At 64.1% G+C, this 10,565-nt stretch overlaps 1 protein-coding gene across 1 annotated transcript; it reads left to right on the top strand.

The window, feature by feature from the left end:
* The first annotated feature begins 2,019 nt into the window (after nt 1-2,019).
* Nucleotides 2,020-10,500, top strand: CNTNAP1 (contactin associated protein 1). The gene is made up of 24 exons (XM_086864700.1): nt 2,020-2,166; nt 3,212-3,313; nt 3,487-3,680; nt 3,781-3,928; nt 4,109-4,312; nt 4,380-4,564; nt 4,655-4,798; nt 5,131-5,392; nt 5,471-5,620; nt 5,688-5,859; nt 5,937-6,043; nt 6,148-6,267; nt 6,408-6,611; nt 6,691-6,847; nt 6,991-7,118; nt 7,233-7,400; nt 7,477-7,695; nt 7,773-8,012; nt 8,088-8,324; nt 8,500-8,627; nt 8,738-8,831; nt 8,949-9,182; nt 9,305-9,352; nt 9,434-10,500. The coding sequence occupies exons 1-24, from the start codon at nt 2,088-2,090 to the stop codon at nt 9,622-9,624; spliced, it is 3,915 nt and encodes a 1,304-aa protein (XP_086720826.1). The 5' UTR covers nt 2,020-2,087; the 3' UTR covers nt 9,625-10,500.
* Nucleotides 10,501-10,565: the final 65 nt, after the last annotated feature.

The raw sequence follows: 10,565 nt of genomic DNA, 5'->3' as shown, positions 1-10,565 counted from the left end.
CTCTCGATACCGAGAACGGAGCAGAACACAGGCCCAGCCCTGGGGAGGAAGGCAAGGTGGCAGGTGCGACCCCACTTTGGAGCCAGTCCTGAACCTTTAACTTGGTGCGTCTTTTACATCTGCATGCTCAGGACAGAAATAGCAGCTCTGCTCAGTCTCTGTCATGCAGGTGTGCAGGTCAAACCCAGGAGCACCCAGCCAGGGGAGCAGGGCCTGCCCAAGGGCATCCAGCACAAGCAGGAACCCCCAGCCCACTCCAGGGCTATTGTTGGCTCCTGCAGGACAGAGGGAATGGAGCCAATGAATGAAGTGGGTGGGGGCTGTTGTTGGCTGACGCTGAGCTGGGGACAGGCAGGATGATCCTCCAGCAGGATCGGCAGGGCCCTTCCTGGTCTAGGATCATTTTTTCCTGATGGTAAACACAGTGTTTCCAGAAGCTGGGGTGGCTGCTGATGCAGGGCATAGCACTCACCCAGGGGTCCCAACCTGGCGATGCATCCCTGCAGCACGGGGCATGCGTGTTGCTGGTTGTTGACAACAAAATTCCCAGTTCCTCATTAAAAAGATTAGTTCCTGTGGGGTAGAGGCCCCACTTTCCTCTCCCTGGGGGTGGAGAAAATTGATCCCTAGCTTAGATGGGTTCCTGGCCATAATCCCTCAATCCCCCTTTCTCCCAGCTACAGCTGTCTTTGCCGTGGCTTATCTCCACTGTGCCCTCGGCCCTCCTGCTGCCTCCAGACAGGATCCTGGATGCTCGCTGTGGGGCTGTGGAGCTGCTTCACCCTGGATGAGGACAGGTGCTCCCAGCCTCCAGGACTCTTCTCTTCCCCTTTCTGCAGTGCAGGGATGCTAATTGCAGATCTCAGCCCTGTGCTGGCTCTGGGGGTGCTTTCCTGCCCCCTGCATCTTGGGGGGAAAGGGGGGAGGAAGGTCCTGGGGCCAATGCTGGCCCTACGGCCATTCTACATGTCCCTGTTGGGGCTGTCACAGATCTGACCCAGCACAGGGTCAGGACGTGGGGCTGTGGCCAGGGCAGGCAGCCCCCCAGGATGTCAGGATAAGGCCAGGTGGGCTGTGCTTCTCCTGGGGATGGACCTGCAGGCACTGCCAGGGGCTGGGGGACAGGAGGGCAGGTGCCAATGTCCTCAGCATATGGTTCTAGCTCCTGGTAGCAAAAATCCTGGTGCACTGCCAGGTGTCCCACATCTCTGCCGCACCTGCGGCTTTCTATTCTCTCTCACTCCCCAGCCGTGGCCTGGGCTCTGCCTGGGCAGGGGGAGGTTTAGCACCAGCTGCCCGCAGCTGGCGGTGCTGCCCTGCCCGGGGCAGCCCGGCCCGGCACATCCTGCCAGGCTCAGAGCCACCGGGCACTGCCTGGCCGTGCTCCTGCTCCACACCTGGGGCCAGCCTGGACACAGCAGCTGCTGGGGCGTCCCCATCCTCCAGTCGCCATCCATCGACTGCTCGAGGGCCCTGGGAAAGCAGGTCTCCTGCTCCTGCGGGGCCAGGGGACACGGAGCACGGCGGGTCTGTAGGTGTATGTAGGGCAGGCAGGCGCCAGCCCCCCCAAGCCCTCTGTGGACGTCTGGGGGTGGTTGAGAGCAGATACAAACTAAATCCCTTTTTCTGCACCACTGGAGAGAGCAGCGACCCCGAGACCTGCAGGCCTTAATCCACGGCTTGATTACAGCCCGCCGCCAGCACATCTGCTGCGGGGGGGCTGCAGAGGGGCAGGGACGGGGAGGCTCGGGGTGCGCCGAGGACCAGGCACCGCCTAGGAACCGAGCGGGGGTGCCCGGGGAACTCCTGCACAGCCTCACCGTGCCCCCGTACCCCAGCCCAGGAGCCGTGTCCCGGTGCAGCCCGGGGCGGCGGGCCGCTCCGGTGCCGAGGAGCGGGGAAATCGGGCTCCCGGGCGGAGCATCTCCCGGGGGCGCGGCGGCGGGTGCGGCGGGGGTGGCCGGGGCTCTGCGCCGCGCCCGGTCCGGCCCGGCCCGGCTTCCCCCCCGCCCCGTGGGCGGAGCCGCCGGCCCCGCTCCGCCGCAGCACCGGGAGCGGCGGCGCCGAGGGCGCTCGGGGCGCTCAGCATGGGCGCCCGCCGCCTCCTCGGGCTCCTGCTCGCCGCCTGCGCCGGCTTCCTGCGCCCCGGTCCCGGCTGCCTCGCACGTAAGTGGGGCCGCAGTCCCGGGAGCGGCCGCTCCGCACTGCGGGACCGCGCCCGCCGCCCCGTCCCCGCATCCTCGAGCGGTTCCTGCATCCTCCGTTCTCTCGGGCATCCCCCCTTCTTCCCCGGGCATCCCCCGGCATCGCTCGGTGTCCTTCACTGCCCCTGTTCGCATCGTTCCCAAGGTCACCGCCGGACACGGCCGTCCGGGCTCTCCCCCCGACCGCGCCCCGCCCGGGGCAGCCCCGCCGCAGCCCCCCCGCCGGCGGCGGCCCCGCGCCCGGCCGCAGCCTCTGGGGACCCGGGACAACCGGGCAACCGGGACGCCCCGAGGATCCGGGAAGCCCCGGAATGCCGAGGAGAGCGGGGCCGCCCCGTGGGACCGGCCGGGCTCCGCCAGAACCTCGGCCAGCTCCGCCACCCGCCGGGCTGGCCCCGCCGCGGGGCTGCACCGGGCCCGAGCCCACACCGGGGCTGGGGCAGCCGCTCGGGATCGGGAATCGGCGAGGCTCCGGTCGCACCGGGCAGCTCCCCGCATCCCCCTGAGCCGGTTCCCAGAGCCCCTTCCTCGGGGCCGGGACGAAGGGACATCGAGGCGGGGGGCGGTGGTACAGGGGATGGTAGAGTCGGGGGGCGGTGGACTGGGGCTTGATGCAGCACGGTTCCTACAGTGAGAGCTCGGGATGCTCCTGGGCTCCCCGGGCTCCGTCCGACCCCGTAGGGGACGCTCAAAGAGGTTCGGGACCCCGGCCCCTCCGGAGGGTCTTTTGCCGGTGCCGCGAAGGTTTGCACGGGATCCCCCGGGATCCCACGAGGGATCGTTCCCCGCCGGGGCGGGGCAGAACGGGGGGTCCCGTCGCCCACGTCAGTGCGGAGGCGGCTGGTGCCGGCGCCGGGGCCCGCAGAGGTGTGTCAGCTCCGCTGCAGTGGGAGGGGAGAGCAAAGCGGGCCCGCCGCTCCGCCGGAGTCCCCAGAGCCCTCAGGGTCCGCAGGGACACTGCCCAGCTCAGTGCTCCGAGGCCGCTCCCAGCTCCATTCTCCCCTCAGGACCCTGCTATGATGAGCTCGTTGCTCCCCTTTACTCCTACTCCATCGGTGCCTCCTCCAGATACAACATCTTCTACTCGGCCAGCTTCGCCCGTCTGCACAGTGAGTCCCCCGCGGAACTGGGATGCGGGCGGGGCAGGGGGCGTGGGCAGGGGGTGTCCCTTGCCAGGTTTTGCCTCTCGTGGGGCTGAGGGGTCCCGTCAGGTGCTGTGGTGGGGCCGGGCAAGCAGCTCCCGCTCAGTCGGGAGCCGAGCCGCTGAGCTCTCCCCCCGCAGGCACCAGCGGCTGGTCCCCCGACCCCCGGGACAAACAGCCCTGGCTCCAGATCGACCTGATGCAAAAGCACCGGATCAACGCAGTGGCCACGCAGGGAACCTTCAACACCTATGACTGGCTCACACGCTACATTGTGCTCTATGGAGACCACCCTACGAGCTGGAAACCCTTCTTCCAGCAGGGCAGCAACTGGGTATGGGGGAGCCCGGGCTACCCCGTGGGAGGGGGCCCTCTGAGGGGAATAGAGACCCCTGGCCTGGAGCAAGGTGTTGACAGTGACCCTTCATCCCCAGACATTCTTTGGGAACGTGAATGAGAGCGGGGTGGTGCGGCATGACCTGCATTACCCCATCCTCGCACGATACATTCGCATCATTCCGGTGGCCTGGAACCCGCGTGGGAAGATTGGACTGCGCCTCGGCCTCTACGGCTGCCCCTACCGTGAGTACCTGGCCAGGGGCTCCAGCAGCCCTGTGTGGCAGGATCCTGGCTCTGGTACACCTGGAAAACTCTCTCAGAGGGGGTTGTGCCCAAACAGCCATGGCAGAGGGTGTGTTGCCCATGCCAGGGCACCTGCTGCTGCAGGCAGTGACATGGGTGGGGCTGCTCTGCTCTCCCCAGGGTCCCATGTGCTCTACTTTGATGGGGACGATGCCATCTCCTACCGCTTCCGAGCCAAGAGGGTCAGTACCTTCGAGGATGACATCTCCTTCAACTTCAAGACACTGGAGCAGGATGGGGTGCTGATGCACGGGGAGGGCTCACAGGGAGACTACATCACAGTGGAGCTCAAGCAGGCCCAGCTCCTCCTGCACATCAGCTTAGGTGAGCTGGGGCCAGGGACCAGGGGCGTGGGGCCAGGGGGCCACCAGCTGATGCTGGTCCTCCCCAGGCAGCAGCCCACTGCACGCCAGTGAGGGCCACACAACGGTGGCGGTGGGCAGCCTCCTGGATGACCAGCACTGGCACTCATTGCACATTGAGCGTCTCGGCCACTACGTCAACCTGACGCTGGACGGAGAGGTCAAGCGCTTCCGCTGCCGTGGCACCTTCGACCAGCTTGACCTCGAAACTGAGGTGGGTGCACTGGGCCAGGGGGCTGCCAGGATGTTGATCTGTGGTGTCCTCCAGAGAGAGAGAGGCTGACACCCTCCCTCTGCCTCCCAGGTATTCTTTGGAGGGGTGATTGACCACGACAAGCAGCACCTCACCTACCGGCAAAACTTCCGGGGCTGTGTGGAGAACATCATGTTCAACGGGGTCAACATCGCCGAGCTGGCCCGGCACCGGCGGCCCAACATTCGCTTTGAGGTCCAGCCTGTGGGGTGGCCCCTTTCTTGGGAGTCCTCTCCTTGCTGTGGGAGACCCCTTTCCTGGGTGTCCTTAGCCCCACTGTGGGGTAACCCCTTCCCTGGGGCGAGGTTCCCTGCCCGCTGCGGGGTGATGCGGGGCCGGGCAGCGGCTGTGCTCAGCCAAGCGGTGCCAGATTGACCGTGCAAGGTTGTCCCTGGCCTGGGGCGCCTGCCTGGCTCTGCCAGGCATTGGGATCAATTGGGCATGATTGAGGCCAGGACTGTGGGGGTGAGAGGGCCTCCCCTCAATGGGAACATTCCCTTCCTCACCCCTCCCGTGGTCACTCCCAGGGCAACGTGGGCCACTACTGCCAGGACCAGCTGACCACCCCCATCACCTTCGCTGGCATCAACAACTACGTGCGGGTGCCGGGGATCCCCCGGAGGAACCGCCTGGCCGTCAGCTTCCGCTTCCGCTCCTGGGACACCGTTGGGCTCCTGCTCTACACCGGCTTCGCTGACCGCCTGGGCTCCCTCGAGATGGTGCTGAGTGAGGGGCAGGTCAACGTCTCCATCGCCCAGCCCGGCAAGAAGAAGCTGGAGTTTGCTGCAGGTGGGCTGGGGAGCCAGCATGGGGCTGGAGGGTCAGTCTGGCAGTGAAGCATCACCACGCATCTTCCTCTCCACACAGGGCATCGCCTGAATGATGGCTTCTGGCACTCGGTGCACCTGGTGGCCCGGGATGGCTCAGCTGTGGTGACCATTGACGATGATGATGGTGCCGAGTTTCGGGTGGCGCACCCCTTCCAGCTGCGCACTGGCAGCCAGTACTTCTTCGGAGGTGGGCAGCAGGGTGGGGGCCGGGACAGTCGGTGCCTGAGGGCTGCTCACCCCGATCTGTCTTGCAGGCTGCCCCAAGCCGGCCTCAGTCACTGGCTGCCGGTCAAACCAGACGGCTTTCCACGGCTGCCTGCAGATGCTGAACGTAGACATGCAGCCCGTGGACGTGGAGCTGCTGGCACAGCACCGGCTGGCACAGTACCACAACGTGTTCTTCAACGTCTGTGGGATCACAGACAGGTATGGACCGGGACAAGGGTGCTGCCTGGGAGGGGTGGCACTGGGGAGGCTGTGACAGAAGCCCTCTGTACCCTCAGGTGCACCCCAAACCTGTGTGAGCATGACAGCCGCTGTATCCAATCCTGGGATGACTTCATGTGCATCTGTGACCTGACAGGGTACAAGGGGGAGACCTGCCACAAATGTGAGTCTGGAGCCTCATGAGTCAGGGACAACAGGGGCACCTGCAGCCCCTACTCTTGCCTGGTGCCTCCTTTGACTGACTTCCACCCCATTCTTCTCTTCCAGCCCTTTACAAGGAAACTTGCGATGCTTACCGGGTCAGCGGGAAGACCTCGGGCAACTACACCATTGACCCAGATGGCAGCGGGCCACTCAAGCCCTTCACGGTGTACTGTGACATCCGAGGTGGGGGTAGCAGGAGGGCAGAGGGGACCTCTGTCTGGTGCTCCTGGGAACCAGTCCTTATCTGTGTAAGGAGCTGGAACAGGATACAGAGAGCAGGGGTGTCCTAGGGGTCAAGTCCTAAAGCTCCCCTTTCACTGCAGAGGACCGAGCGTGGACCATCATCCGGCACAACCGTCACTACGCGACACGGGTGACGGGCTCCAGCGTGGACCAGCCCTACCTGGGGGCTGTGGAGTACTGGAATGCCTCCTGGGCTGAGGTCTCAGCCCTGGCCAATGCCTCTGAGTACTGCGAGCAGCGCATTGAGCTCCACTGCTACAACTCCCGCCTGCTCAACACCCCCTGTGAGTGCCAGGAGAAAGGGGGGCTGTGCTGCAGGGCCATGACATAGAACCGTGTCCTGACCCTCCTCTGTGCCTGCAGCCGGGCTGCCCTTCAGCTTCTGGATGGGTCGGAACGATGAGCGGCACTACTACTGGGGGGGCTCGCAGCCGGGCATCCAGCGCTGCGCCTGCGGGCTGGACAAGAACTGTGCTGATCCCCAGTACTTCTGCAACTGTGATGCTGACCATGCCATTTGGTGAGGGGAACAGGAGCTGTGGGGTGGAGGCTGCAGCCATGGGGGGCACAGACTCTGGGGCACTCAGATGGGGGTGACAGGGCTGTGGGCTGGAGAAGGGACAGAAACACCTCATGGCCCCTCTGATGCGCTCACATTTGCAGGAGGACAGACAAGGGTCTGCTGACCTTTGTGGACCACCTGCCCGTCACCCAGGTCGTAGTTGGAGACACCAACCGCACTGGCTCTGAAGCCCAGTTCGTTCTGGGGCCCCTACGGTGCTATGGAGACCGTAAGTGACCGACCCCACAGAACATCCCCTGCCTGCAGAGTGCCTACACCTGCCTGTGGTGTCCCACATGGAGGGACCCTGCCCATCCCTCACTGCCCCTCCTGTTCCCCACAGGCAACACCTGGAACACCGTCTCCTTCAACAGGGGTGCAGCCCTGATCTTCCCCACCTTCCAGGCCAACCACAGCCTTGACATCTCCTTCTACTTCAAGACCACTGCCCAGTCTGGAGTCTTCCTGGAGAACCCAGGCTACCGAAACTACATCCGCATTGAGCTCAACAGTACGGGGGGGCAGAGGGTGCAGGTCTGTTGGGGGCAGAAGGACTGGGGCCTCTTCTCAGCATCACGTTCTTGCAGCCACTAGGGACGTGGCATTTATATTTGACATCGGGAATGGGGACGAGAACCTGACGGTGCGGTCAGTGGTACCCTGGAACGACGATGAGTGGCACCAGGTGAAGGCTGAGCTCAACGTCAAGCTGGCGCGGCTGCGGGTGGACAAGCTGCCCTGGGTGGTGCGGCCATTCCCCCCACAGAGCTTCGTCCGCCTGGAATTTGACAGGCCCCTCTACGTCGGTGAGAGCCCCTGGCCATGCCCCTGCACCCCCGGGTCCCCACGTGCCACAGGGCACTCAGTCTTGGCCCCGCTGCAGGCGCAGCAGAGCACAAGATGCGCCCGTTCCTGGGGTGCCTGCGGGGACTGCGGATGAACGGGGTGACGCTCAACCTGGAGGGCAAAGCCAACGAGACCGAAGGTGTGCGGGTCAACTGCACCGGCTACTGTCAGGACCCGCCGGTGCCCTGCCAGAACAGCGGGCTCTGCGTCGAGCGCTACAGCCACTACACCTGCAACTGCAGCATCTCCGCCTTCAGCGGGCCCTTCTGCAACCACGGTGAGTGGCTGTGCTCCGCGGGGTGGGAGGGACAGAGGAGCCGGCGCTCCCCTCACCCCGAAGGCTCTCCCACAGACATCGGTGGCTACTTCGAGGAGGGCACCTGGGTGCGGTACAACATCCTGCCCATGTCGCTGTACGCCGCCCGTGAGTTTGCCAGCATTGTGAGCAGCCCCTGGCAGCCCCTGCCTGGCTACAACCTCACCAGCGAGGAGGTCAGCTTCAGCTTCAGCACCACCTCAGCACCCGCCGTGCTGCTCTACGTCAGCACTTTTGTCAAGGATTATATGGCCGTGCTCATCAAGGATGATGGTGAGGGCAGGGCCCTCTCCCCTGGGTCTCACCCAGAGCCTGCACGGGGACCCTTATCTGGTGCTGAGGCTGCACAGGATGCTCCTCTCTCTGGATGCCACTTTCCAACCCTATAGACAGGCTGGAGGTGCCCACTGAGAGGTCCAGCCCTGCTGACAGCCTGTGCTGCCCACAGGGAGCCTACAGCTGCGCTACCAGCTGGGCACCAGCCCCTATGTCTTCACCCTCACCAACAAGCCAGTGACGGACGGGCGGCCCCACCGTGTCAACATCACCCGCCTGCACCGCACACTGTACACTCAGGTTCGGGCTGGGGCGCCCTCCCAGTGGGGACTGGGGGCTTCAGGTCAGGTTGGGAGGGCCCATGGGCAGGGTGGCTCTGTGGGCACTGATGCTACACATTTACCTCCCAGGTGGACTATCTCCCCATAATGGAGCAGCAGTTTTCCCTCTTTGTGGACAGCAAGCTGGACTCACCCAAAAACCTCTACCTGGGTCGTGTGATGGGTGAGTGGGGTCCTGCCCTCAGACGGGGTCCCATGCTGGGGTCTCTGGGGTCTCCTCTGCACAGCATGGCCCTTGCCCTCTGAGAGGGATGAGTAATCTCCTTCTGTGGCCCCACAGAGACTGGCGTGATTGACCCCGAGATCCAGCGCTACAACACACCTGGCTTCTCAGGCTGCCTCTCAGGGGTGAAATTCAACACCCTCGTGCCCCTCAAAGCCATCTTCCACCCCACCAGTCCTTTGCGGCCCTACAGCATCCGGGGGGAACTGGTGGAGTCGAGCTGTGCCTCAATGCTCCCCCTCAGCACCATCCTTATCCCTCCTGAGATGGACCCCTGGTACATGGCCACAGGTGAGTGCTGTGGTGGGACCCTGGTGGGGATGGAGCCCTCGTCAAGCACCAGCTGCAGAAGGGAAGCTCCAGCGTGAGACCTTGCTGCAGCCTGGGCTCAGCTGCTAACTCTGTCTCTGCAGAGTTCCCCCACGTGCACGACGACGGCTGGATTGGGATCATCATTGGGTGTAAGTGAAGCCTCTGCTATTCCACACTGGCACTGCCTTGCAGCCCCTCCCCAGTCCCTCACTGCTGTCTCTTCCCTGCAGTCGTGATCTTCCTGCTCCTGCTGATGGCAGGGCTGCTGGTGCTGCTCTACTTCTACCACCACCGCTACAAGGGCTCTTACCACACCAACGAGCCCAAGGCCATCCAGGATTATGGCAGCGCCACCAAAGCGCCGTCAGCACGCAAGGAACAGAACCTGCCCCAGATCCTGGAGGAGCCAAGAGGGGACTAGCAGGGCTGGGGGTGGGATGGGCACACAGCCCCGCAGCCCCGGGAGCCGCCCGGGAATGAGCGAGCATCGCGGGACCAAAAGGCCGAGCACACCTGAACTGCCAACACCCGCCTTCAGACTGACCGGACCGGACCGAGCGCCACCTCCTCCCCACAGCCGCCACCGACCGGCCCCCGGAGTGCGGCCACGATCCGCTGAGCCCCGGCCTCGCTCGCCCCGGACACGCTGACAGCCCCCACGCCAGAGGCAGGCTGCTGCCTCTACAGCTGCCAAATCCTGCCTGGCCTCTGTCGGGGAGCCCCAGGCTCGTCACCCACCTTCCCTCTGGCCGGGGGCACCCGGCTGCTGCCACCTGTTAGTGCTGCCCGCGTAGATGACCCGCTGCTTTGCTCGCTTCGCCAGCGCCACGCAGAGCCACGAGCACCGGCCCCGCACCGCCGGGCTGCCAAGCAATACTCCACACCGGCGCCGCGCATGCCGCCACCGCACCTTGCTGAGATGCTGCTTTCATAAGATCAGGTACAGATCCTTTCTACCATTTTTGTTGCTGGATATTCTACTACACTCTGGTTTTTTTATTCTATCGGTTTGTATAAAAAAACAAACGGAAGCTCCCGCGGGCGTGACGTCCTGCGTGTCGTGGTACGTGGTCTGTAGTTTGCTACTTCTCTGTATGAAGTGCCAGTCCTGCTGATTACCTCCAGCCCAGGGAAAGCTCCTGTTCACTTGCTGTGTTGTGGTAAGACAATGTTACAGATATGCATTTATCTACCCAAAGGCCTGGCTCCACTGGGCACTTTATTTTTAAAAAGTCTGTTCCTTTGAATGAGATGTGAAGATAATCAAATAAAGGCAGAATGATGGCGTTTGACACTCCCCAGCCTTCACCTTGGCAGCCTGGGCAGATCCTCTCCTCCCACCCAGGCTCAGCCTGCACCAAG

The sequence above is a fragment of the Cyanistes caeruleus genome, chromosome 27 (assembly GCF_971803275.1).
Source record: "Cyanistes caeruleus chromosome 27, bCyaCae1.hap1.1, whole genome shotgun sequence".
NCBI lineage: Eukaryota > Metazoa > Chordata > Aves > Passeriformes > Paridae > Cyanistes > Cyanistes caeruleus.
The sequence above is the reverse complement of the archived record's forward strand: the minus strand, read 5'-3'. Positions and strand labels throughout refer to the sequence as shown.

What these genes read in the sequence shown, in the direction of transcription:
- CNTNAP1 (XM_086864700.1), top strand. Translation starts at nt 2,088, where the DNA reads ATGGGCGCCCGCCGCCTCCTCGGGCTCCTGCTCGCCGCCTGCGCCGGC. An exon ending in AGCTTGACCTCGAAACTGAG is followed by an intron (nt 4,565 to 4,654) that starts GTGGGTGCACTG and finishes TCTGCCTCCCAG; the next exon opens with GTATTCTTTGGAGGGGTGAT. An exon ending in TGACAGGCCCCTCTACGTCG is followed by an intron (nt 7,696 to 7,772) that starts GTGAGAGCCCCT and finishes GCCCCGCTGCAG; the next exon opens with GCGCAGCAGAGCACAAGATG.